We start from the raw sequence: 27870 nt of genomic DNA, 5'->3' as shown, positions 1-27870 counted from the left end.
CCTCCTTGGCTTTCTAAATCAAATGTGTTTCTAGTACAAGCTTCACATACTGTGCCCTACTCTACACTGGCTCCCCCGTTTTGTGTGCATGTGACATCAGTGTCCCGTCTTCTCAACATGAACGGGGGCCCACTTTCTTCCAGCAGAGTCCCCCAGCTGATCAGCAGCTAGTTTTTGTATTTTACATGCATCTTTACTCTAACGCAGTGTACAATGACCATGATGTTGTTCTAGTGCGGCAATAATTGGCCCTGTAAAATTACTCTTTAGTTAGCTCAGTATTTTTCGTTGGTAAATGCTGACTTATGTATTATAAGTCAGCATTTTAATTAGCATTAACGGGTGGCGTGTGAGCATATAGCATTAGGATTAGCACTGTGGCAAAATTTCATGGTTATGCTTCACCTTCCTTTGACAGAAGCTGCACACAGAGTACAGCACAGAGGGCTTGAATTTAGCCTTGAGATTGCCCTTGATTTTCTGGAAGTACTGACCCATGGCCTGGCATTTCCCATCTCTCAGGGTGAAGGTGCCACTCATGTGTATTTCTGGTACTCTTGGGGAGAGCAGTTGGCGACACACTAAGGGAGCTTCACTCAAACACCACCAGAGCCCAACCAGCTAGAGATAAATTGGTGTGAAATTTTCAGAAGTGGGGCTTCAAGTGGAGAGACCCTGCGGGCAATGAAAAGGATCTCTGTGTGACTCCGGGCCATTTCACCTCCCAAAAAGCAAAAGACAGCCGCCATTCAGAGAGGCCACATTTGCCAGATGCTCTATCTGCAGAGCCGTCTCTGTGTTCCAGTGAACAGCCCCCAGCAGTCATCACAGTAGTCCTCGTAGCCACGGCGCTGTTTTTTTGCTGTTTATTTTCTTTCCTCAGAAGTCGGAGTCTTGCATCAGCAGGGGGGTGAGCGCACAGGTAGAGTGTCTTGGCCACGCTTGTGTTTACTCGCTGCCTCGGCCTTCCGCTGATTCCCGCCGTCAAACAAGCCACTGCATTCAGAGCAGCAAGGGCCATGAACAGTCCTCTTTTCTTCTCCTTTCTTTGAAAACAAGTGTGTATTTATTGTCTCTCTGATAAAGCAGCTCTTTGTGTTCCCGCTGTGCTACTGTAGAGCTAACCAGATTATTAACTGAAATGTAGCCATTGTTACAGAAACATCTCCAGGTGGTGGGTCTGGAAGCAGTTGTAAAATGGAGGCTGTGGCTTGTTGGAACTTGTAGTTCTTCCTCTCAAACAATTTTTAGTAACAGGTATGTGGATTATAGCTTCTTGTTTACTAGATATTGGGGGTGAATGTGTGTTTGAGTATAGGAGTTTCTACAGAGAGCAGGGTCTTATTGCTGGTGTCGACTTTACCTTGAACTCACAGAATTATATAGATCCTTCCTGCAGTCAAGCATGTGGAGGTACTCAAGATTATGAGTGCTATGTGAAGCAGACAGCTCTGTGCTATTCTGGGATGTGGGGTCAAGGTGACTGGGAGGTTGAAACATTGTTCCATATGAAGTATGCAGTATGTGGTATTCTTGATGGAGCCCCCCTTTGCTGTATGCGCTACAAGGCACTGTTATGTAATCTCCTCCAGTCTCCTGGTGACATGGGTAGACAGCGATGGAGGGCTTTGGTGTCTTCAGCAGCACCTGTTAGCCCTGATAGACAAGAGCGTTTGGAATCCCAGTGGTCCGGTCTCACTTCTGACTCTCTCAGGGGACAGTGGCAGATACAGTCTGATGGAAGTGCAGATGCATGCATGTATCTTTTTCTCTGCATGTGCTCATTATCCATCGTCACTACGAGGTGAGGAGCAGTGCCCGGAGAGCCTGTGTGACTGATGAGACGATCAGACATTGCATGGCAGAGGAGAGCTGTTACTCAGTGTCCTCAGTCTACTGCTGCACAGCCTGTCATCTTCCAACTACAACATGAGCCCTGTGACCCAAAGAGGTGCAAAACTGTGGCCCTAGAGAGAAAATGAAGAAATCCAGCAGGTCAGATCCCCTGCTAGTTTGTTTGGTTTGTTTTAGTGCTGACTCACATGGACCAAAATCCATGCCCTGCGGATCTACAGTTGTGACCCTGCTGTAATCACATGTCTGTAGGGCCCAGCACTTGGAGTGAGGTTCACTTCTGAGGCCGCAGTATGCGGCCGGTGTCCAGCTGTGTACTGAGAGCTCTCCAGTGCTGGCCCTGCGCTGTATTATGTGCCACCCTCAGTCTGCTTGCTTGGAATCCTTCCTTAGTCTGCTGTAATAGCTGGTCACATGGTCCTGTGCTGAGGCCATTTGGTGCCTACAAGCCAAGCTACTACTGGTCCCCCAGGGACCCAAGGAGAGCCTGGCCAGTAGTATAACAGGACAACACTGAGCATGGAATACCCTGAACTGTAAGACCGCTCCAGAGAGAGGAGATTAAGTAGAGCTATAGCCACTTGTCATCATGTCACTGCCTCTGCAGGATCATGGGAAATCCTACCTGAAGTTCAGAGCAGTTTGTCATCATACTTACCAGTTTTAGCTCTTGATCAGCTGGTCGATTCAGCCTTCACACTGCATAGGTTGGAACATCTTGTACTTCTTATTTTTCACTCTTAATGTTTTCTGATCCATTTGCTCTCTATGTTCTTGTATTGAGCTTGAATTTTACTGGAAATGATGTACGCCTGATGACTCACTTATGTGAATAAAACAGGAGCTATAACTTAAAGTGGCTTAAAGATAAACACTTGTGAGAGATAAAAGGCATAAACAGTCAAATTCCTTTTAGGAAAGGGTCTGTTCTTCAGGATTCTTAAGAGCAAAGTAATAAGCCATACTGCACACACCTAAGCATGAATGAGGACTGTGTTAAAGGGCTGAATGGTGTGTGAGCTACTGGAAGAGTGACCGCCATTGTCTTCAAGGGTCATTAAAGCACTAAGGCAGACCAAGGCCAGAGAGAGGCACGAGGTGGCATCGCCGGTGTGTACTGAGCATGTGGCTGATGGGCAAGCAGGGCTGGCCCTTTCACCGGCAAGGAGGCAGTGAAGTCAGCCAGGGGGGAGGCTGGCAGCATGACACGCCAATTACTGTTTATGGCAGGGAGTAAATTGAGCGTCTCCGAGCCGGGGATCAAAATAGAGCTGCGGCGTTTCTAATTATCGCTCAGAGGGGGGCAACACAGACAATCTGGTGGGCGGGGGAGGTGTCGTGTTGGGCAGGAGTTGGGGCGGAAGGACCGGACCTCCGGGAATCCGGACTCCTCTTATCTCAATACAATAAATGTTGATTTTGAGAAGGAGCCCTTTAGTGATGTTAGGTACCTGGGCCGCGAAGTGCCACTTGGATTTGTATTTGCTCAGACCAGTTTTTTTCATTCTAGCCTATGTTAGCTATTTTGAGTCTTGTTGTGAGGACATTGATAGCCATGAGACTTGAAGGATGCTTCTTGTTCTGTTTTCGTACTGTTTTCAGCTGGTCATACAGACACGACAGCTTTGAGTCATGGGCCTGTTAATTACCTCTCTGCTTGAAAAGGCGAGCTCACAGCCACACATTTTTGTAAGAAAATGAAATCAAAACCGTTATCATTTCAATGAGAATCCAAGCATACAGCCCAGAATGACACAGTCTGAAATGCGTCAGTTATAGAATATTGCCATGCAGCGATTTCCCTTGATAATCTGGAGGGAACAATTCTGACCAATATCAATGGGAATCAGTGTTGCTCTAATGGATGTGCACTTTCATTGCTGAAGCTGAGGTTATAGTAAACAGGGGTAGTATTTCAGTATAATGTGTTCAGATGACAACAGAGTCAATGTATTTGGCCAGTGATGGCCAGCTCACAGTGACACTCCAGTTTGTCTGGGACCAGCCCCCCCTTCTAACTGATGGCTCATCTTCTGCAGCAGTGATGACATCTAATTAGAACTCACTGACTTGGCAAACGGAGCCATCAAGCACAAAGCCACAGATTATGTCAGAATTATGCACGGTGACAAAACAGGAGATTTATAGAGGCTGGTGGTGATTATTGTGTCCTTCTCTCTGGAATTTCTTCCCTTAATGAGATCCTCCTTTATCTATTGATTTATTTATTCATTTATTCATCCATTCCAATCTGACAGATTGAACTGTTGGAAGAACTGGATGCAGAAATGAAGGCTGGCAGAACCTATATGGGAACAAGTCTGTGTTGCATGGTGCCACTGACTAGGTCTTCTTGTTTCCCATAACCTTCCTTCATTTATTAAGCAATCACTTAAGGGCAAAAGATCGCAGAGGGACTTTAATTTAATGAGATGGGGTATACCTTTTGGAAATAATCAGCCAGACAGGAATGGGTTTGTTATTGTCTGTGCTGCACTGAATCTCTTTGGAGAACAATAGCAGAGCATTTGTCATAAATTTGCTTCCTGTGGAGGCTTTGACCACAACACGGACTGTTTGTGGCTGTTTTTGTTTTGATTCATGGATAACCATGTCCCTTTGATACGTTCTTTACAAGAAGTCCATAATGCCAGTTTGCATATGAACTCTCCAATGTGAATGAGTAAAATGAAGTCTACTCAGACTGTTGGGATTGGTGTTGGTTTTATCACATAATCCATATGCTTGACAAAGACCCCCCCATACCCATACCCCCCCCCCCCCACAAACACACACACACACACACACACACACACACACCATAGCATGCACATGCACATGCTGTCATCAGTAAAACCTGTCTCCTGCCCATCACTCTTCTCTGTAAAAAGGGCATTGTTAAGATAGAGGAGCTCCCAGGTGCCCTGGTGCACAAATTACATGCTCATTATTGGCTGGTCCCCTGTGCTTCCATTCAAAAGACATAGAAAATAGAGCTTTCTTCAGCACAGCCAAAAAAGGAAATTCTGCCTACCAAAAAAGAGAGTGCCATGAGGTTTTATATACCAGAATTATGAGAATTACGACCTGCAGTGCTGCTATAGCATTCTGGTCCCTCTCCAATGAGACACATAGACATGCACACACGCACACATACATGTGCACACCCAGACCATAGCAACAGTGTTCGTCATCGTCAGGAATGGAAAGGTCCCAAACAATATTACTGATGTTATTTGCTTCCAGTGCTGAGCCACAACTTAATTTCATTCGCAAATGAAAATGTTTTATCTTCCTTTAGTTAAACCGTTAAACAGAATATTATAATGGCAGGACCTGTATCAGACTTACTGGTGTGCATCTTAAGCAACAAAAACATTGCAGTGATATGCAGGATAAATTGCATCTGGATGACTGGTGATGAAGTGAACATAATCCGTGACACAACAAATGGTACACTGCTGTGATAAGGGATAGTGACCCCTAATGAAGGACGCCTGCGCTGCATTCTGGGTAGGTAAGCTCATTCTATGGTGTGAGCTGCAGTACTCTGTGCCCTTTATTACCCCTTTCACTAACCTACTTCCTCCTGGCAAAACTGTACCTACTGTATGATTAATGTGTTTGGTGTATGCTGTATCCCTGCAGGAGCTAAATAGCCTCTATGGATAGATTAGGTGTAAAAGTGTACATGAATGTGTGTATCTCTCCAAGTAATCAAAGGTCCATTGCTGTGTTTGGGTGGGCTTAGGCCTAGTTTTTTTTTTATCAAAGGAGTCTGATATTACCTTAATAAATCATTCAAGTGAGCCAGAATATTCACTGTTTTTCCTGAATCCTTCTGAAAAAGAGAACATTTCTATTTAAGCTGATACTAATGCACCATAAACTGACTATAAAACGGCATAAAGCTGACCCTTGTGTCTGCTCCTCAGGCCGCAACCACAGTGGTGGTTGCCTCTGTGTGACCTCATTGCCGGCCATCTATGACAGCCAAGAGCAGGCGGAGCACTGGCAGTCATGGCTGGGTCTGCTTGGCCATTAAAGGGCAGCACTAATGTGCTGGCGTTGCTCAGGCAAGGGCGGTGTTGACCTCATCGCCTCCCCCTTAATCTGCTGAAGCGGTGGTGACACTTGGGTTCCCTTACCAGAGCTCTCCTATCACTTGCCCCACATAACTTTGCTGTCATGGCTGCCCGCATGCATCTGTTGACCTGTTTTAGAGTGGTGCCTTTGACCTGAATGTCCCTGTCAGGACAGCTAATGGTTGCTGTTGTAAACCGTTACACTGCTCTCCGAGAGAGGAAAAAAGACATACCCAGTGCTCCTGGTCCACTGTGGTAGACACATCTGTGTCTGTGGTACTCCAGACCTGGGTTGAGTCCAGCTCTCAAGCATTTAGCCCCATTAGCTTATTACTGTGCTTTTCCATACCACTACAGTGACCAGTGTCAACTGGACCAATCAGGATACAGTAGAACTGGAACTGTCACATACCTCTCTACAGCTCCTTTATTGCCTAAGGTCTTCAGGTTTCACTTGATTTAATGGAAGGCTCCATCTTACTCTTCTCCCACTGTCATATCAATAATTTTTTCTATCATTTCCAGGCCTCCTCAAGAGGCCCATCACTCTCACGATGCATGCAATTTCATTCTTTAACTTCCTGTGTCCGCTCTCTCTCTCTCTCCCTCTCTTGTGCTTACCATGGACAGCTATGACCCCTTGCTCCTCTTGGAGGTAGATAATGTCGATGGAGTGGCATTGCAGTGAACGTCAAGCCAGGGCAGGGCTGAGGCCAGCAGGGCCGTGTTAATCTCAGGAGTGGGAGGAGTGAACATGCGTGGAGTGGGGCCGGGGAGATGGAGCAAGCTGCCCAGACACAATTCCCTCCTGTGTCACTGATGCCTTCTTGTTCCCCAAGACACTAGGACACCCCAGTGCTCAACAACCCCCAGTCTACCTTCAAATTGCGTTGCCATGGACCTCCATGATTGCAGTGGCCATGCAGAAGTTGTGAAATTGTTTTACCCTGTAGAAGCCTTTCTCAGCTTCTAAAACCTGATAGTGTGATTTGAGTCATCCAGTGAGAGGAAAAAACGTGGGAAGTGATCATGCATTCAGCTTCATCTGAGGAACCTGTACTTTGATAAGCTGAGAGCAGACAGAGTTGAGTAAGCCGGAAACAGGCATGTCTTCTGTCTCCCTGAATTTGACATGCTGAAAGTATCATTATGTCGGCATGATGCAAACAAGTACACGAACACACCAATTAGATGTAGCCTTGTCTTTCCCTAATCTTATCTGGAACAAATAAATCTGCATAATCAGTAATAAGTAGACAACAGGCATGTTTCATGGGGCCTGAAGAAAACAAGCTCAAAGTCTATTTGAAGCCATGCTGTGCTGTAAAAATATGTTGCAGAGACACTTTTCCTTCCGGTGTCTATTGACGTCGACAGAACATGTGGCTGGATGAGGGTGTAGAGATGAGCAAACCTCTGGCCTGTACAAGCGGCAGGCCATGTCAAAAACGATTCCGACATGAAAACTCCATCTGGAAGTCATTCAGGCCATTTTTTTTACAGTTGATGAAGACAAAGGGAGCCTGTAGCTCACTGCTGACCACAAACTTAAGGCATGCTCCGTCTGCTCCGCACGCTGCCACTGCCATGCCACATCGATCGGGGGGCTGAGGGGGTGGGGGCGCGGTGTAGCATGAGAACAGAAGTTAGGCCCTCATCGTTGGATCGAACTCGGCCTGGTTGCCTCTCCTGGTGGCTGATACAATTATCAGCCGCTCGGCTCGCTTTTAATTAAGGGAGATGGAATAGCTCCTCACAGGCTGCGGCAGCTGCCAATCAGCAGTTGTCCGAGGTCCGTCTGAAGCCACGCTGCTGGGAGGCGAAGTGGATTGTTTATCTGTGTCATCACTCCCACCGCCTGAGCTGCTGCAAGCTCATGCAACTCCCACTGCAGTGCCTGGTGTTTCACAGAGCATGTGCTGCTCCCGGTGCCTCGTTCTGAGGCCATCTCCTCCTTCAGCGTGGCCTGTGAACAGATCTCAAGGGTATCTGTAAAGAAGGGAAAAGCTGGAGGCTGATGTGTTTTTTGAAAGGAAGGGACAAGGTGAACGTATGTTGCCATATCAGTTTGTGTGAATGTGACCTGAATAAGGGGCCTGGTAACCGGGGAGCATATACAGGCATTGTTGACCATCCCAGACATCCTCAGGATGAGGTTTCCACAGACAAGCCAAAGACTCTGAGCCCGAACGGCCATGGAAGAAAGGTCCAGAGGGATGGCTGAGGTGTAAAATGAGAACTGAGTTTGTGGAGAGGCACAGGGAATGTGAGAGTCAGCACTGCACCGCTGTAGAGCCTGTATAGAGAGTGCATCACAGATGTGTGTACAGGTTGGAGCTGGAGAGCAGCCTGCTGGGTTTAAAAGGCTGCCTCTATTCTCCATCGCAGTGTGTGGGCAGTGCAGGTCTAACCTCACCTCCCTCTCTTGCATCACACAACCATTCTCTGACTCTCACTGCCTGTTTCTTTCTCCCTTTCCTCCTCTTTTCCTCCTTCTCTCTCTCCTATTTTCTCTCCTTCTCCTTCTCTTTCTGTCTTCTCTTTCTATCTATGGATGATGTATTGCCTTACAGCATATTTGCAGGCTTAGTTGCCCTATTGTTGTAGTGCAGTTTATTGTTTTTGTAATTTCCTCTCAGCAAAATGGGGGTCCCACTTCAAAAGCAAGCTGTGTGAGCTTTCTGGTTGGTATTTGTACTGTTGACATGTAAAAACACAGTGGTTGACATGAAAAGATGTCTCTGTGTTGTTGTACAGAGTTTTAGGACTACGGCTCCCATTCCAAGAACACAAGAGCGCTGATAATGTTAAGTGAGCTGATATTTTGGGCTCTTTGAGCCCAGAAACAAGTCTTACCCTCATAAATATCGGTATGAACATCACTTTTTCAGGGAACTCTCATTTTCTCCTCATTTGATTAGCAATATCAGAATAGTAGCTTGGTTTCTTCAAGTCACCACCGGGAGGCCCACAGAAGGCCCACTCAGCCACACACAGACAGGAGCAGGTGACAGGGCACTGGACAGAGCTGTCAAGGCAGCAGCAGGACAGGAGGCAGCTTCTGCACCCTCCTCCCACCTGACTCCTGCCCCCTCTGTGGAAGTGGAAGACGCATCCCTTGGCCTAACGCTGAGTTAAGCATCACCCAGCGAGGCAGATATCAGATGAGAGGAGATCTTTCAGACTGATTCCTCCCCACAATTTGGTCCCTTGCCATCCATTAAGACTTGAGAGTAACCCAGCTATTTCCAACACAGTATTAGTATTCAGACACACAAACACACACACATACACACACACATACACACACACACACACACACACACACACACACACACACACACACACACACACACACACACTCCGTACAACCTCTCATGAACACTGAAAAAGATTGAATAGGTGCTTTTAATATTCACCTCTTGTATAAGATATAGCTTAAGTTATTATTTCAGTTGCCTTTATATATTATCTATCCTTTGTGCTACCTGAAGCAGCAAGGTCAAATGTTGTGATAAAGATGCCACGATAAATCTCTGCTGAACAGTAACTACACAAATTTATATAACTGCTGTTCTCAGGTACAGTATTTATGCCAGTCTGCATTACTCATGTTAATATACTGAATTTTTTTCAAAAAGTTGTCTGACCTCCAGTTTCAGAGTGATGGAAACATATTTAAATGTTTTGAAATACTTGATTTGGATTATTACACAAAAAAAAAATCAGGTTTTTTTTTCAGGCTTTTGATGGCTTTTTTGGGTTAAAGGGTTAAAAGGGTTCTGTGTTACTGTGGACCGGGAGAGTGGAAGGGGTTAAGAGCTGACAGGGAGTGCCTTGTTTTGTGCATGTTGTTTCCTCTACAGGCAGGAAGCAGCACAGATGAGCAGATGAGTGACTCTGGCTTTGAAGGGGTTAAGAGAATCTGCCCTGAGTGAGAAAGAGAGGGAGGATGAGAGGGAGTTGTAGCGTTGCTAGCGAGAGAGTGCCAGAGAGAGGAGGAGGGAGAGTACGCCTGCCTGTGTGTACGTGTGTGTGTGTGTGTGTGTGCGCGCGCGCGCACGCCTGTGTGTGTGTTCATGCGCGATTTGCGTGTGTGCGCCGACACCTGGCACTTGCTGTCCACACTGTTCACACTGCAGAGAGCTCTCTCTCTGTCTGTACTACTCTGTATCTCTGCCTCCCTCTCTCTCTCTCGCTGTCTGTACTCACGCCTCAGTCTCTTCTCCTTTGTCCTTGAACTTCCTTACCATGGTGCAGGATTTTAACAGCTGGGGAAGCCGAGACATCCAGCAGACAGAGGTGAGCGCCGCACTGGTGTGAGGGGCCGGGGAATGGGTGGGGAGAGTGCATGGTGGGGACAGGCTCTGAGGAAGCTTCAGTGTAGGGGTGGCTAGAGGGAACGGTCCCGTCTGAATAGGAGAGCAGAGAGGCTATTGAGAGGCTACTGAACAGAACCTAGTGAGACTGTGCGCCTCGGTGTGAACACAGAGAGCCCGAGCCCCATGTGTCGCGTCTGTGTGTCCGTCTGTGCTCCTCACCCTACACAGCGGTCCCATGCCAGCTTTCACACCCCCTCCTCCAGTGCTTTCCGGTGCATTCATCGTTCCGGTGAATACATTCCTTACCCCTTGTCTTTCTGCGCCGCGTGGCACCTTGACCCCTCACAGGTACGCCGCGTGTGGACGCCTGTCACTGTCGCGCTGCGCCTCTACCGAGCTCGGTGTCCGAGGGGTTGGGGGCGGGGTGGGTGGCTTGCGTGTCTCCATCGCCCTTTACCGAGCCAGCTTTTTCTCGTCGCCGTGGAGAAGCCGCCTCGGCTGTAATTTGGCGAAGAGGGCATTTTTCCCGTCATGACGATTGCATTAGATGTTTGGGCTGAGAGAAATCACTGGATGCTATCTCCACCCACACCCCCACCCCCGATGCAGAGCCCCCCTCCCCCCTCCATTACCACCACCACCACCTTTGTCCCACGCCATCATCATCAGCTCTCTCACCCACCCACTCTCCTCACACTGGAATTCTGTGCAGAACAAAGGCAGAGAAAAAGAACACCCAGCTTAATGTGTTAAACTTAAGGGAGGTAATGATAGTCAGCATAAGTTCTCTCTGTCTTCTCTTCACTTGCCTGCTGTCTCTTATACTACCACTGTCATATCCTGCTAATAGCCCCTCTGGCAAAAGGCTGTTTTTGTGTCACACGGCCAGGTCTACAGATGCATTCAGTAGAGCGCTGCGAGGAATCCCTGTTAAAAATTGATGCGTTGGGATTCTGTTTCCCTCGATGGGAATGTCCACTGTTTCATGGGACGCGCTGCTTTCTTCCCCTTTTCAAGTTGAGGAACTGCTCTCATTGTGACTGAAATGCTTTGGATGGATGGGCTTGTTCACAGAGGAACGCTGTTGCATTTGAATAGCTGGAAGTGGCCCTCGTGGAGGGATGTTGTATTGTTGGTGCCGCTGAGTGCTCCTGAATTGTGTGCAGACTGGGAGGTCACATGATGCCGAGCTCCTGTCGCTCTCCGGGACACGGGTTTACCCTCTTCAGCCGGCCCCCTGAAGATGCAGCCAAACATACCAGAGATGCAGGGACCACAGGCCCTCAACACAGTGCAATGTAACACGACCTGACGCCATGCGTGTGGCCTAGTCCTCATCGTCCTGGGACATGGCCCCGCCCCAGCCCCCTCGCCTGCTACCCCTCCCCCCCACCCCTGACCAAACCAACGCCCCTACAGCATGCCTTACCAGTGCCAGGCACACACGTGGAGGTGGTGGGCTCTGTGCTGATGCAAAGGAGATTAAAGGATCCATCACACAAGCGCTGTCGTTTATCAGAGCAGACAGGCCGAGCGGCGCTCTGCACCACCCAGTGCTGCCGCGTAATCAGCACTCCATCATCCTCTCATTACGGGCTGTGCAGACAGGCGTGGGCCCTGCGCCTCCACACCCCCCCCCCCCCCCCCCAACCAGACCATGCTGTCTCCTCATGCTTTCCATGGGGGCCGGGCCACTCCATTCCTCTGGAAAAGGGGGTGCTGATGCCATCCTGAAATTCCAAGGCCACTGAAACATGACGACTGACCGAGGAGCACTGTAGGTGTATCAGACAAAGAATACATCAGGCAAATCTTGAGACGAGACATTCACTCAGTGCATTTTCATCTTGACAATTTACTGCAAATTGAGAAATATGCAGGTAGGCTTGTAAATACAGAACTAGTATAGAACCAAAGCTTTCGCCAACAGCCATGGACAATTCATTATTCAGTCTGTTCATAGTGCTTGTAAGACCTTTGTGTGTGTGGGTGTGTGTGTGCACGCGTGTGCGTGCATGTGTTTTTGTGTGTGCGCTCACATGTGTGTGTGAGCTCTGTACACTTGTGTGTGTATATGTGTTCATTCTGGTGTGTGTGTATGTATGAAAGAGAGGAGAGACAGTGAGTGTATGTAGGAGTATGAACAGGTACTGAGTGGGAATGCTTGATGGAAGGTCTATGGAAGATAGGGAGTGTGTAAGAGAGACAGGGAAGGGGAGTGTGTGATAGAGACAGGGAAGAGGGCATCACACCAAGGGCACTCTATCCTTCTGAGACTCCGGGCTCACTCAGCCACAGGCTAATGGCTACCCCCTGCTGCTAGAAAGCTATGCTTTTGGATAAAATGCCAGATTGATTTTTTTTTTTCCTTTTAAGTGCATTTTCTGTCTGTTTTTTTGAAAGAAAGTGACATTTGCCAACAGTCTAGTAACTTTGTGTAACAAGGATACTGCAGGACAGAATCTATTCAACTGTTAGAAAGAGCAGTTGGTAGATTTGTTTTCAGATGAACATGTGACATGATGATGTCCAATGGTGTGTCAGAGAATTTCAGCCAGGCAACACCCTCCCTTGTACAAAGCAGTGCTGAGAATACTTGTTGAGGTAGCCTCAAAGGAACTTTGTCCCAGGGATTCACAAAGAATAGCTACAGTAGTAAAAAACTGTATTTTTGTATACATATCAGTCTTAAATGACTCTGGCCACTTTGCAGTGGGTATTGTTTTGTGTTGTTTGATAACTGCACGTAGGTTTGATTTGAGTCACTGATAAAACAGGTTTCTTATACAGGATTCCATATAGTCTGGTATTAATTTTCCCTGCAGTGCTGTGGTTCCCCTCAATGTGTGATAAGCTATGAACCAGACTGATACTGCTCCCTCTTAATGGAATGGTCCCTCCATTTGGTATTAACATGTATGTAATTACAGAGAATTCATGTAGATGATCATTTGTTTTTGATGAATTTTTAAATCTCATGGTTTGTAATGAAAATCGCCTCTTATTTAGGTTGCTTGAGAGTGGATTGTTACTCATTTGAGGACAGGCTATTTTTCTGACAGTAGAGACTAAGCACTGTGTTAGCTCCCACAGTGCACAGCTGCATAGAGCAGTTGGTTGAAGAGCATCAAACCATCCAGCCTTATCATTAAAAACAAATGTGTACACTGTGCATTTGTTTATATTAAACACAACCACACAGTTATGATCCTGTACATTTTCTTTAAGCCTTTTTCCATATATAGGATGTAGAAGGTGGTGGCTGTGAGAAGGCCACTTGTTACAATGTGAGCGTGCACAAATGCAATGGTAATTCTGAACGAATGACTGTGCTTGTTTCAAAGCATCTCCAGTCCCGGTTAAGTGTACAGCTATAAGCCACTGCTCTTTGTGTGCCACCCCCCCCCGTCGGAGGAGCTGTGAGGGACGGATGTAGCGTTCATCTCTCGCAGGTGCCAGGTAACCAAGAGGCATCACTGCTGTCAGCCTCGTGAGGAGCAATGCCAGAGGATCTAGCCACTCACAGGAGCAGGAAGCTGACAGAGTGAGTGATTCTCCTCTGTCACCTCTGACTGGCCAAACTGCAGAAGCATGCACGTGTGCCCACGTCGCCATAACATTGAGGATTACCGTCCAATATCCAAAAAAATACACTGTAAAGAGGCTACAGAAGAAAATAAGAAACATTTGTTTGTTCTCCGTTGTGTTATTGAAAATCACTTTCACAATAGTCTTCATATACATAATACATTTTCAGTAGTGTTTTTGGCAGATATTGTTTGTGTGTGGGGCTCTATGCATACATTTATATCATTTTGCATTGACACAAGCCTAACTCTTAGCTCTGTCTCTCAAGACAGGCTGTTCATAAAATGCACGGATGGCTGCAGACAGACAGAGAGAGAGAGAAGGAGAGAGAGAATAGAGAGGAAAAACAGATCTGTTGTTTCTCCACCTCTAACCTCTTCAGCCCTCTCCATTATCAGCAAGGCAAAAGCGCTGAATAATTCATGAGCAGAAAAGTGCACCGCAGGATCCTGCTTCCTCGCTTGGACGCAGAATGCTCACAGGGGAGAGGCCGTGTCTGAGTGTCTGTGTGTCTGTGTGCCACCTCCGTAGAGCTGGGCATCTCAAGCGCCGCCTGACACATTACAGTACATTACATTATTCAGTCACTTGGCAGGCTAGCTTTTCCACACCATACATTTCACATGCTGTCCATTTATACATTATGCATACATTATTTGCTGTCCATTTACACATTATGCATACATTATTAACTACCACATATATATTATGGATATCACGGACACTGACTGAGGCACTTCAGCTGAAGCATGCTGCTCAGTGTTAATGTAGCAGTGCCGCTGTCCCGGAATGATGGTGGTAAAATGAAACCAATGCCCTTTTTTCTGCTCTTATGTGTGGGTCTCTGTCCTCTGAGCACAGGATGTGAACAGGCCATTTCCTGTCCTCCCTCCAAATACCCGTTGATTACTTCATGTCACTAGCGAGCATCTAGCCTGCCATATTGAGTAACGTAAAGATGCCATAGAAGGCAAATCCAAGTGACTGTTGGAGCCTTGTTACGTCCTCACCTGCCCCCCTCAAGCAAGTCTTTCAGCGTGCACAATTCCCAGCATGGGAGCGAAGCTGAGGGCCCTTTGTGTTATTGGCAGAGACAGCTTAAACATCTAGAAGAGCCCATGCCAAAAGCACTGTAGACATTTGCTTGCGTAAAAGTAAACAGTAGCACAGGGCCATTATGCCTTCTGTCACTGTTATAGATTCAGTGTATCATGGATGACATACGCTGATTCAGTAATTTCCCTAAGATGGCCTCTGATAGAAGGAAACTACCTGGCTGGATAACTAGTTGCAGACAATACAGCTCGCAACTATCATAGCAAGATGTAAAGGTAGGTAGCCGTGTGTCTCTGTCTGTTGCTAGTGCTGCCTATAGGTAACCTGGTAATAAACATTAACCACACTTTCCAGTTGTTGATGGCTTAATTCAGTATTTTTTCTGGTTAAATATTGTCAGGCATCAAGCATTTGAACTTATTGAGCTGGATTTGTAGAATGTCATTGCTAGATACTGAATGAGGGCTTTAAAAGTGTGTCCCAGAGTGAAAGTCCCAAAGCATCAGACCACACCCCCTGCTGCTCTACTGGGAAGAAAGCCATAATTGCAGGAGCACCTCGTCACTTTCTGCCCCCATTGGAAAGACAGGACAGGCGAGGTGATTTCGGTCCAGCCTGTGTGGACATCATGGGGACAAGTTTTAGCTCCAGGAGATATTAGAGAGATGGCAGTGAGCAGGGTGTGAAGGGGTGCATAAGAAGCGCTGTTGGACAGACTACCCACACTGACCTCTGGCTTATGGTCATTGGCTAGTGGACCTTGCCACATCTGACATCATGAGGCAAACAGGGGAGCCACCAGTTTGATGCTAGTGCTCGAGCCGCTAAGGAGGGAAATGGCAGCGAAAAGGCAACTCTGTAGTCCTGTGTTAGGCCAGTGACCGTTCGTCTCGGGCGTCCTGGGCCTGGCGCTGTGAGCAGAGGTATGTGCACCCTTGGCAGGAGGCCTAAGCTCGTGGAAGCATAGGAGGGTGATACTGAAGATGTCTGCATTGTTATTGCAGTGCTTCATGCCCGTAAGGTTTGATTTTGGACCAGTTTTGCCATTTCACTTTCTATGGTTAGAGTTGTTGTTGAGGAATCTGAGCTTAGATTAGCGCTTATGGCTCAAGCAACTGCTGCCACAGTGTCCTCTCTCATCACAGAGAGGGACCCACACCCCTTCAAAAGTGGGAGGATGGGTAGTCTCCCTGAGATTCCATTAAAACAAGCACACGCTTTCACACACAGCTCCCCTCCAATACACATTCTAGTTATGCAGCAGTAGAGTGGCTAAAGAATATATAAATATGATAAACGGGCATAAACAAATAAAAAGGCCACAAACACCCGGTGGCACATTGGATGCTAAATGAGCTGCCTGGGTGGTAGCTTGAGAAAGTGCCCCAAGCCAGAGGAAATGAAGTCTGGCTTCAGTACAGCCCTGTCTGCTGTCAGTGGGTAGTGACAGCCTCCTATTCTTTTTGGTTGATCCAGGGCACTGCAGACAGCACAGTGGCATGTTGTAAATCTCACTATATTTTGTTAATGAATTTTCTCAGTCATGCATGCTATCACTTATATCCTATAAATATGTTATACGTGTTGGCCATCTTTTTAAGCTGATCAATTTTAAGACTTCATTAAGAGTTTAAATGAGCCCCCAATTTCTGTTAATTGTTTGGCACGTTACTTCAGCTATCTGGAAGTGTCTGGGTGTGCTTTCATGCATGCATGCTTTGTGTGTGTGTGTGTGTCTATGCATGTGTGTGTGTGTTTGTATGTTGGTTTTTCTGTGAGTGTGTTTCTGTGTATCTGCATGTTTCTGTGTGTGGGTGTGTGTCTGCGTGTTTCTGTGTGTGCTTGTGTGTGTGTGTGTGTTTGTGTGAGTGTGTGCTAATGAGTTGAGGGGGAGATGTAGCTGCCGGTTGGTTGGAAGCGCAGCGCTCCCTGCCGAGCACTCCCACCCACTCAGGACTGTGACAGAGCTTTTCTTAGCCACCCGGCCTGTGTGGGATGGTTGGCAGCGCTCTCCACTTCCTGTTCCACTAACACCTCCGTCCAGGACCCACAGGATGCCAGCACAGTGGCCAGCACCAGCGCTCCATCGCACGTCACTGTCTCTGGGCCTCCGAGCTTCACGCAGCATGGCATCACAGTTGCCACCACAAATCCGTTTGTGTCTGATTCCGAGCAGCAGCTGTTACGCGGTCCTCTGTAACAGCAGGGGGCACATTGTGGTCCTGCTCATCATGGTCAAGAGCCTTGCTGATTCACTCAGAGTATAGAAATGTGAGGGTGTGTACTACATGTTCCAATGGTAGACAGGGACATTACACCCCAGCTGCCCATCATGTGGGCTAATTGCGAGAGTGCTGTATGGGCAAAGCCCTGTGGAGGTGGATCTCAGGTCACAGGTCAGCCGATAGCGTGCGAGCTGCTTTTCTTTGGACTGCTTCATGACGGGCTGTGTGTCCGGTGGAATGGTTGTGGGATGACTGAGTTTTCCTTGGTGTATTTTGTGGTTTAGAAAGACAATGCTTGGTCAGCACCCATAACAGAGAACCAGCTCAGGGCTGGGAGCATGTGCTAGTCGTTCGTGTGTCATAGATTTGATGTTGTGCTGGTCATTTAATTTACCCCAAAACCACAGAGAAATGTTCGGGGGGAGCTGCTGACTTGATCTCATTAGCAAGGGATTATAAATCCCCAGTTATTTTTCACCCCATGTGGTGCTTTTTTAATCCACATTTTGGCCGTTGTTGCACATATTTGAGGACACCAGCCTCAGACCACCATTGCAGTTTCCAATTAAGAAGCAATTTGATTCATCAAAATATGCTCTTGCTGTCGGATTTTATTTGGATTCTGTAGAGTCACCGTAGGCCCTGTAGAAAGGAAACTGGGCAAACTTTTTTTTTTGATTTTCAATGATTTCAACCTTTTATTACGTGCCCTTCACTGACCGTTGAGTTGGACAGAACAACTTGGTAGCTACTCATTTTTTGCCCAGCTCAGAAATCAATCACACACTGTCCTGAGTTCTACTCCAGCTCTGGCCACCATTTCACCATGCCGATCACTTCCCGCTGATCATTCCGAGAGCGGCAGGATCTCTTCAGAAAGTGAGCTCCATAAACTGTAGGGCCATTCCACCCCCTCCCCAGCGCTTTTGAGTGGCCGCTCCCCCACAGCCTGTCAGAAGCCCGCCGCTTCGGAGAGTCTTCCTCCTCCGCCCGCTCGCTTCGCATCTGTAGGGCTCTTCTCCGAGCAAACGGCTCCTCCATTAAAGTGCTCAGAGCGGGCTGACTCACTGCAAAGCGCTCAATCCCGGTGAGGGCCCTGTGTGTCAACAGATTAACACGGTCCATTCACAGAGCGCTTTGGCCTCCCCCATACTGCAGACCAGAGAGCTGTCGTTCCACACCCCACTGCGGACCCCCCCCCCCGAACGAGTGACATGGCAAGGCAGCTGCCAGGCAGCTGTTGTCCTGCTTGTCCAGTGCATAGTGCCAGCTGATGCCAGCAGCTCTGGTTGCTAGGGGCACATAGTTGCAGTGACGACCAGAAGTGTTCCTTTGTGCTGTGTCCTCCCGTCTACACAGCTCTTGTTCTCTCTCTTTGTCTCTCTTTTTAGGATGATTGTGGGAAATGGAGGCAATCCCTCACCCCCTCTGGCCATTGAACTGAAAGACTGTCAATTCAAGGGCATTCTTCCAACTGCTGTTTAGATTCAGCAAGCCATTTACAAAGAAGCGCACACTTCCATGTGTAAAGGAGTGGTGCTCCTTGCCATGCTTGGGTCCTCCCAGGGCATCAAGTTGGAGGTTAACTGTACCGTTGAACAGTTCCTGTGTTCTAGGTGAGACAGTGGGTCGGGGGGGGAGAATCACCTTTTTTATGTCAGCCTCAGAGCCTGTATACCCTCACAGCCACAGAGGGGAGGAAAAGAACAGAATTTTCAGGTGTTATATAGGGACAAGTAACTATTAGGTGCAAAAGGAAAATTTTCCACATTAACCAAATTTGCATGCGGCAATACCTGAAACACTTCAAAATTGCAATAGAATGCAGCCATCATGTTGTGGAAGATCGCTTTGCCCTGTGTCTAGTTTTGGGTTTTTCAGGTTCTTGGTTGTGGGTTCTTCACTCGGGCTGGTCCATGTGGGGCTGAGGGTTACTTGTTCCTTAAAATGTTTGGCATAAAATTTTTTATGTCTTCACGATTGTCCCTAGACTCAGAAGCCATAAGAATCTGGCAAGCTCAAGGTCACACACGGTATGAGTGCATGTAATGTGGAGAAGAAAGGGAATACGCATGATCGTTAATGCTAGACTGGATGTCATCACAGAGGATGTGTCATTGCGTGTGCCTCACTATTGAGTTGCTGTCCTGCTTGTTTGCTCTAGTACGCTGTGATTAAAAGTTAATCAGGAGTCCCGTTTCCCTTTGTGCCATCTGTTGTTTAAAGGTGTGGCACAGAAAGAACATATGGGATATACAGTCAAAGTTTCTGTTGGCTTATGACCCATATTTGTGGAAAGGGCACAGAGCAGAAAAAACAAAGGGAACTGATACTCTGCTGAAACAAATGCTGATAAAAACACGTGATGTATTCTTTATATCCTGTATTTGCCTAAGGCCACACATGTGCGCGCGCGCACACACACACACACACAGACAATGCACACATATAGAATCAGAGTTAGTCACATATTCACACTTGTATGCCTTATCTTTATCATCATATCATCAAACCCTTTCAAGTATTCTGGCTCCCATAATGCATTCCAACATTTATGGTAACCCAGACCCTCAAGCCCTATCAATGTGTCTGTGTGTATGTGTGTATTGTATTTGTATATATGCACCAGAACCAGTGTTCATGCGTGTGTGGTAGTTTGCATGAATTGACAGTATGAATGTGTCACACAGAGGAAGAATTGAATCGGACCTGATGGAGCTGCAGGAAAGTAGAAATAAAGTGCTGGCTTTGCTCTGCCAGCCAAGAAGACCTGCAGTATGATGGTGGGGTTGTGCTGTATTCTCAGCTTCATGTGGGTATAGGCCAACTGGCGCAGTCAGGCACTTTCTCAAGGTAACATTGCGTAAGAGCTGACAGCATTGTCTTTGTCTTGTCACACCCACTAACAAAGGGTGACAAACGCCTCCTTCATTCACAGCCACCACACTATATCAGAGCGCCCCGACTGTCAGCCAGCCTGAACCGCGGGGCGTCCTCATTGGCCGAGCAGGCCTCCGGTCGTTAATAGAGGCGAAGCTGACCTTGGTCCCACAGACAGCTGATGACGAATCAGCATTTATGCCCGTGATTCATGCGGATTACTCCCCCAGCTACTCCTCCATGCTGACCTATGAAAACAAAGTTGAGAGGCCAGCCCACGGTGCGGCGGAAGAGACGCGTCTGGAACACGGGGAGAAACTAGTGTCAGACGCTCCCACCTGCCACACCATCATCAAACTATGGCAGATTTCTTGGACGTTGACGTGCGTAGGTACCCACGACATAGCCTTTGGTCGGGAAGCAGCATACTAATACATCTGCTCAACCTCTTTTCATTTTCATGTGGCAGGAAGGAGGGGTGATGTCACTTGGTGCTTGGTTTATATATTGCTGTTTATCTCCAGGGACACATTTTTAAGAAAAAAGTAAAATCAATCAGATGCATTTGAATTTTTTTTTTGTGTCAGTGGGAAGGTCCTGCTGTGCGTTCCGGGCGGAACCAGCTAGAACCCCACCGAAGGCGTTCCCTCCTTCCAGCCCCAGAGCAATTAAAATCTTGCTAAGATGGAAATTAGAGCAGTTCTACATCTGTTCCTGTGCTGGGATCTAGCTGTCACACTGGCAATCAGGGTACAGAAGGCGAGAGCGTTTCTTTGTCCTCTGTGCTTGGCGAAGGCTATGGCTGTTTCACTGGCCATTTCAAGGCCGCTCCGGTGCTCAGGTATGTTCCGCTCAGCTCCTTTGATGGTGCTGCCCGTCTGCGTGCTCACACCCTCTCCATCCAGTTTGAGTGGTTTTCATGCACGCCCACGTGCCACAGAATCTCCTAATTGTCCATAATGGCCCTTTCTGACTGTTTGTTTGTTAGTCAGCCTCTAGATGTGGACAGAAGAGCTTCACTCCACAAGGCTGAAAGTGTTTGACACCAGCTTCACATGTCAATACCTTTAATGTGTCTCTCAAGTGCCAAACGTACATTATCACGCCGCTTCTGTCAAAAAAACACTCAGTTGACTAAAACAGTCATCAGATGCATTCAGCAGTCATAAAGAAAATGGGTGCCTTGGCAAATATGGCATGCCACAGTACAGTAGCACACAGTATACAATAGTAATTTTCCCTCTGTTACCAGGCTTTTTAGATATGTAGGGAAACATATCTGGAGTGCAGTGTGTATGCAAGGAATGGGAAGGTATTATTCGTAAAATCCAGACCCCCAGGAGAAGCTTCATTTGACTCCTCTACAGTTTGACTTCCTCGATGTGTGCTGACAATGAGAGCGCAGTGGCAAACCTAATGCCAATCAGACCAAAGGTCTCTTGGGGTCCGACCAAAGCAGAGAAGACGATGACTGACCCACTGTACCAGGAAGGGCTTTTTTCTACATGGGAAACAGGTTGGCTGGGTAGCATAGCAGTGGCCTAGTCAGGGTTAAACTGGGCTGGCAGGGAGAGAGCCGTTTGGTTTGAATTACACTGTGACCGTAAATGCAGAGAATGGCTTGTGACGGGAACCCAGGCCACACCACCCATCTCTCTCTCTCTCACTCTCTCTCTCTCTCTCTCTCTCTCTCTCTCTGATGATTTAACAGGGGGATCAAAGTGACCTACCCAGCAGGAACGGGAAGTGCTTAGGCTATGGAAAACAGAACCGCTATCACACAGTGCACATTTACGCACCATTCTCTAATTTCAGCATGTTTGGTGTAAACACTGTCAGGATTGCAACACAGAAGCACACAGAGACATGCACTTGTACAAACACACAAACACCCCCCCCCCCCCCCCACACACACACACACACACACACAGGCAGTCACACAGGAAACAATGTTTCTCAGCATTTGACTGTAGAGTCCGTTGTGCAGTGTCAAACAAACAAAAGTGAACAAACACCTCCAAGCTCGTTAACCGTGATGGTGACAGCCTTGGTGACATTACGATTAAAAAAAAAGGCTTAATGTCCAGCAAATGGAATGTTCCTTTTGGACACATCCCGTAAAATGTGGCAGCTACTGCCACAATGAGGGCGGAATTGTGCTTGTTATCTGAGGATGCTGGCACCGCGTGATTAAACGCTACCAGTTTGAGGCACATCAAAAGCATGCCTTCTCACACCCCCCACTTTCGCCTAATGGATTGTAAATAACCAGAAAGCACTCTATTTCTGTGGTTTTTCAGGACATAAAATGGAAGTGTTCCTGGTAAATGTGCGATTTGGTTGCTGTTTTATTTGGACCGCTGCTACAGTGCAGAAGGAGCCCTCAGGCTTTAGCAAGGCTGTTTTGTAACTCAGGTCCTGCTGCAAATTGTATTTAGACAGATTTGAATAACTTGAGGTTTGGTTCACTGGAAGATATTAAAAGATCCCATTAAAAGTGCCTGAAAGCCTTTCACGAACCCTCACACTTTGTTCAGCTCATGCTGCTCACAACTCTCATTACTCCGATCTCATGAGGGGCCCTTCTTACTGCAAGGTTCCAGTGCTGCGGCCCCTTGTTCTGCACTTCTGTCGGATTCTCAATTTCCCACTGTAATTGATGTTCCAGGTCTGACTACCTGTAAAGGAGATGCTGAGGGCTGGCATTTCCTCTCTTATTCTCCAAGGCCCCTCTTTTGAAAGACATATGCAGTCTCCACAGAAGCCAGTCACATTATTTATCTGGACAATAGACACCGTTATCTGCTTGCATAGGTTACGTGTTGTATGTGGTGTGCATTACAGTAGTAAGGATTCTGCTGCAGAGCCAACAAATGCAGCTTGAAATTTGTCATATGTGAACAGTATGAATTGGCTCAGTGTAGTGTTTTTAGATTGCAATTATAACATTTTGTACATTTTTAAGCAGGAATTCAAAACATTTTAGTTATTTCATATTTAATCAGTGGTAAGAACAAATGTGGAGAGTGCTGTGTGTGTGCGTTTGTGTGCCTGTGTGTGTATAAGAGTGAGAGAGAGAAATAAGCAGGTATAGTACATCATATGAAGATACAGTGTGTAGAGAGACAGAGGCTCATGCTCCCAGATGTGCCTTTTTCAATGTTTATGTAGGCCAGTACTGTGGTTAAGGGTGCAAGCACTAGATGACTGTGGGTGGAACATTGCCCTACGCATGAGCAAGGTTCTCAACAAGAACTGCAACAACAGTGGCTGTAGCTGCTGCAGATAATGGCGTTTTCCACGTCAGTAAACAGCAGTGTCACATAGGCTACTGTACCTGTTTGTGTGGTACGGAGCTCCTGCTGCCCTTGCTTGCCGTGTCACCCCGAGTGAAACAGTGTGGATGTCCGGGCGGTGTTGTTAGAGGCAACGGAAGGGGAGGCAGGGCAACTGACCTATTGTTCCAGCTGGTAGGAAGTCAGAGTCCTGCTCTTCCTGCAGGGGTCCTGGACTGGCCCTACATAGCACAGCTTACACGTGGGGAAGCCAGGGCTGCGGTGTTGCTTCGTCACCAGGATATTTCATCCAGAGAAGGGGTTTGCATGGTTTTATTTAATTACTGTATGTGTAGCACCCCTTCCTGGGGTCACAGGTTAATCATCTGGCTCGAGGTGCAGTGAGCATCTTATTTCCTGTGGTGGCGGAATGGTAGGTTTTTGATTTGTCAAAGGGCAGGGATTGTTGTGTTACAGGGGAAGGATATTGTTTTTCATTGAGAACCAAAGAAAGGCAACAGATTTGTGCCCGTCTTTTGCTGTACTCTCTAAAATATGCTTGTTTGATGGTCTTTTCATGTTTTAAAATGTGTCTCAGAAGCTGTCATTCCCAAAGACTGGAAAGCCTTTATTAATTTGTGTGTGGTGGGAAGGCTTTGATTGAGACATGAGTAAAACATGGTTGATGTGCTACAAGTCTTATGACTTCACTTGATCCAACAGATGTCAGTTTTCATTTGACTGCTGTGGTGGTGGTACATTATGCTACCTAATAGTTCATCTGATGGAGCCACACAATATCAAGGAACATGAAAGAGCTTTTATGTGTGATGAAGTAGATGGTTGCAGATTAAACATGTACACTAGCCAGATGTGCGCGCACACTGATGTGGAACCACGCTGAGGAGTGTGTGCGTGCTGAGAGGAGGATTTACTGCTCAAATGAGCTGATCTGGTCTAAGGTGTAGGTCTGTGCATGTTTGTATTTGTGTATGCAATGGTGTTTATTTGCACGTTGATTGTCAGTGTGCTTGGATGTCATGGCTGTAGTGCAGCCAGCATATATATAATGTCGGAGGAGGGGGTCAGATCCGTGTGTTTCATAGTGACACCACTTGGCAAGGAATAAAATTGCATAACGCTCCATTTGGTTAAAAATAGCTGTTTCTGTTGTTTTGTAAGAAATAAACACAAGCAGCAAGAGGTTCAAATTGAAAAGAAATTTTAATCAAAAGCATACATAACACACAACTATTACCTGTTATGGTTTAGTGTGGGTGTGTACTGTAAAGTAAATAAAAGGAGAACAGGTTGTGTCAGGACACAGTTTGCTTTCCCAGACCTTGTGGCCCGTGGATGTCAGTAAACCCTCTATGTAAGGGATCCAGACATTCTGATGGGTTCATTTCAAACAGAGGCCTCTGGGAGAAATTGAGCTGTAGCTCCACTTCTAATGAAAGAAAAGCAATACCTAAATCTCCAGGTTTTCGGTACACAGAATTCAGTGCTTATGGAAAGCAGTGCAAATGAATGGCCGGACAGGGCTGCTAGAGTCTGTGTGAACCCCCAGGAAACAGAGGGAGTGGCAGGGAGATCAGGCTCTGGGCTTTAGTGAAGGGCCCTGCTGAGAAATGGGATTGACAGCACAATACAGGCCGGCCTCAGCATAGTGTGGGGAGGAGCCTCCCGGATGGGCGCTGCAGTGTAGTGAGCAGTGCAACGAACCAGAGGCGTGCCCCCTTCTGCTGACAACCTCACACAACGCTACAGAGTGGTGGGCCCTGAGGCCAGGAGAGGGCCGGTGAGTCACTGCTGAGGCTGTGCTGTTTTCTCCAGAGGCTATGTGCTGCAAGCAACATGTGACTCCTCACTGCGCAGATGTAGGGGTGTTTCATGCAATCCCAGCAGGCCTGCATCTCCTGCATCCACACACACACACACACACACACACACACACACACACACACACACACACACACACACACACAGATGTGTTCACTCAAAGGTGACAAAGAGTAATGGAGATGTGACACCCCTTGATGTGTGTACTTACATTCAAGTCTGTCATTCCCATAAACACATCTCAGAGTGTTTTCTTTAAGGCAGAGCTTAGGAATGAAGTGAAATTTCCCATGCTGAGCTTTGGCCCCTGTTCCAAAGCATACTACCCTACCTGGAAACTGTCATCTTGAGCTTATAAGCTGTTCCCAGAAATCTGACCCTGCTGTCTGTCAGTGTTTGTGCACAAAGTCATGGCAGACCTGACTGGGTTACCTGAAGATGTCACTCCAGCTATCACATACCCACACGTTTCCCTGGGAGCCAGCCCGCAGACAGAAACTATGCGTCATTCTCTAATGTTTCACAGCAGTGCAGTCTTAGATTCAGTGTGGTAAATGCAGCATTCTCCTTTCTTCTCTGGCATGGAAAAATCTGTAAATCTGTAGTCATTTATATTTTGCTAATTGTTAGTTTGACACCCTTCAGACAGCGATCTCATAAAATTGTAGCATTTTGGGTGGACTTAAATCAGGTTTATTGGGTAGGAATTTGACTCATTGTAAAATGGCAGTGGTCCTCAACCAGAATCGTGATACAGAAGACAGCAGTCATCATGCATTCTAACTGCAAGGGGAGGGCATAAATAAACAACCAAAAGCTATCTATTACTACCTCATGACAGCTATAGCATATATTTGACTGTTTAGCTATATTCAAATTCACATTCATGGATGTGAAGGATGTGATAGCAACATATCGCTTGCTGCTGGCTGGACCACATTTTATTGTCCTCAGAAACTGTTGGAGATTTTGCTTGATTTTTTCATCTAAAAAGGTCAATTGAGATGAAAGCCTGGTTCTAAAAACAAGATGAATAAAAGATTAGTAAGTAATGGCTACGGAAGCTAGTTCAGAGCTAGTTTTTGGCAGATGTACAGCTACTGTTCCTCTGTGGCCCAGATCCCACTCTACTCACTGGCCCCAGGACACACTAGTGCTGCCTATATCTGTTTATCGACCAGTTGAGCCAGTTCATCAACTGCCTGAGCTGCTGTATTTGTATATGAGTGTGTGTTTGTGTGTGTGTGTGTGTGTGTGTGTGTGTGTACATGTGTGCATACTTGTGTGAGCGTATGTGAGTGCACGTATGCATGTCTTTATGTTGTAAATTTAGTGTGTTACTGTGTACTTGTGAATGTTTACATCAATCAGGTTGTAGAATTAAAGTACGATTACAGTATTGACTCTTGATGGAAAGACCACATCTTCTTCAGAGTGAGTGCAGTTTCTGAAATCTTAGTGTGACTTCAGTAATCAGTCATCACCCATTCTCTGTCAGTATTAGTAGTTAAAGAATGCTACATAACTTGATCCTGACCAGAGCGACTCAGGGCTGTAAACAGCCCCTGGGGAGTTCTATTGACCCTGTCTCCATCCACTGTAGCTAATTTAGTGCAAGAGGGGGTGGGTTCAATACACTGTGTAATTTGATCAGTATATTATTAGCTGTGTGAGCGCAAGGTACAGTTAAATCCACCACTGGATCCATCCCATATCAGAGGAGACCACATTTTTCCAAACATCCAGTCACTCCAGTCTTTTTGCCAGTATAGTGCATCAGCTCGTCAGGCAGCTTGGGACAGAGGATCTTGGCAGAACCCCTCTGTGGCACTCTTGCTGTCTGTGGCAGAGTGAGGTGATCGGACAGGAGGTCTGTCCTACATGGATGAGCCCCTTGCCTGGGAAGGAGACCCAGTTGCTCGGAGATGATGGGACGGAGGAGGTGGCGTTTCACCCCGGGGCCTTACTTTGCCACCCTGTCCAGCCGTCCCTGCAGGCGGGGCGTGGGGGGCCTGTGCGTCAGCAGCGTGCTAGGCGTCCTGCCCGCCGAGAAGTGGTTGCAAGCCGAGGACATCACGTATCTGCTGGTGTGCCCTTCGGCCTGGCCGGCGCCCCGCGCTCACTCTGTCTGCTCTCTGTGCTCCTCGTCCGCAGATGGTGGGAGCGAGGACCCCGCAGAGCAACGCCCGTCCCATGTAGACCCGAGACTGAGCCACACTGGGCAAGGTAGGCCAGAATCAGAACTGGACCCAGAGCGGCTCTGCTCCCGCCCCGCACTTCCTACATGACCCCAATATTATCCTGTTTCCTCTATCCTCGCTTTTCCTCTTGACCCAGTGACCCTTTTCCCACTCTCTAGTTTGGTGTTGATTCATTCCTGTAAACCCCCTGTTCCTACCAGGGCCATGACCCTCCGCCACTATTTGCACAGCACTGTTCTGTTCCTTTCCATGCCATTTTACCCCAGACATTGTTCTCCCCACTCTGCAGTTTCTCCCTGGAATAAAGAGAATTGAACACCCTGCCATTCCCAGTGGTCTCAGTTTACAGCAGAGCATTTTCTGATCCTTGTGGAAACAAACAGCCAGGCTTAGGCACCATGGATTTGTTGGAAGGTCGTCTGAATGTTGTTTAAATATGAGGTAGGGCTCTGCTGTTGTACCCTTGGGCAAGGTGCTGAACCTGAATTTGCCTCAGTAAATACTCAGCGGTATGAGTGGATCATATGTAAAATGTAAGCTGG

The 27870-nt window shown here is 47.2% G+C and overlaps 1 protein-coding gene across 6 annotated transcripts in view; it reads left to right on the top strand.

The window, feature by feature from the left end:
* Positions 1 to 27870, top strand: part of tanc2b (tetratricopeptide repeat, ankyrin repeat and coiled-coil containing 2b) — a 172129-nt gene that overhangs the window by 73269 nt on the left and 70990 nt on the right. For 4 of the 6 annotated variants that reach the window (XM_036521361.1, XM_036521343.1, XM_036521334.1 and 1 more), the window contains exon 5: positions 27282 to 27353. The exons of 1 other annotated variant lie outside the window; for it this stretch is intronic. In XM_036521361.1, coding sequence (XP_036377254.1) covers positions 27282 to 27353 — 72 coding nt within the window. Of the gene's footprint in view, positions 1 to 10105; positions 10242 to 27281; positions 27354 to 27870 lie in introns of those variants that run through there. One more of the 6 variants, XM_036521378.1, reaches the window with a different exon arrangement.

Source organism: Megalops cyprinoides, chromosome 1 (assembly GCF_013368585.1).
Source record: "Megalops cyprinoides isolate fMegCyp1 chromosome 1, fMegCyp1.pri, whole genome shotgun sequence".
NCBI lineage: Eukaryota > Metazoa > Chordata > Actinopteri > Elopiformes > Megalopidae > Megalops > Megalops cyprinoides.
This window is presented reverse-complemented; position numbering and strand designations above follow the sequence as displayed.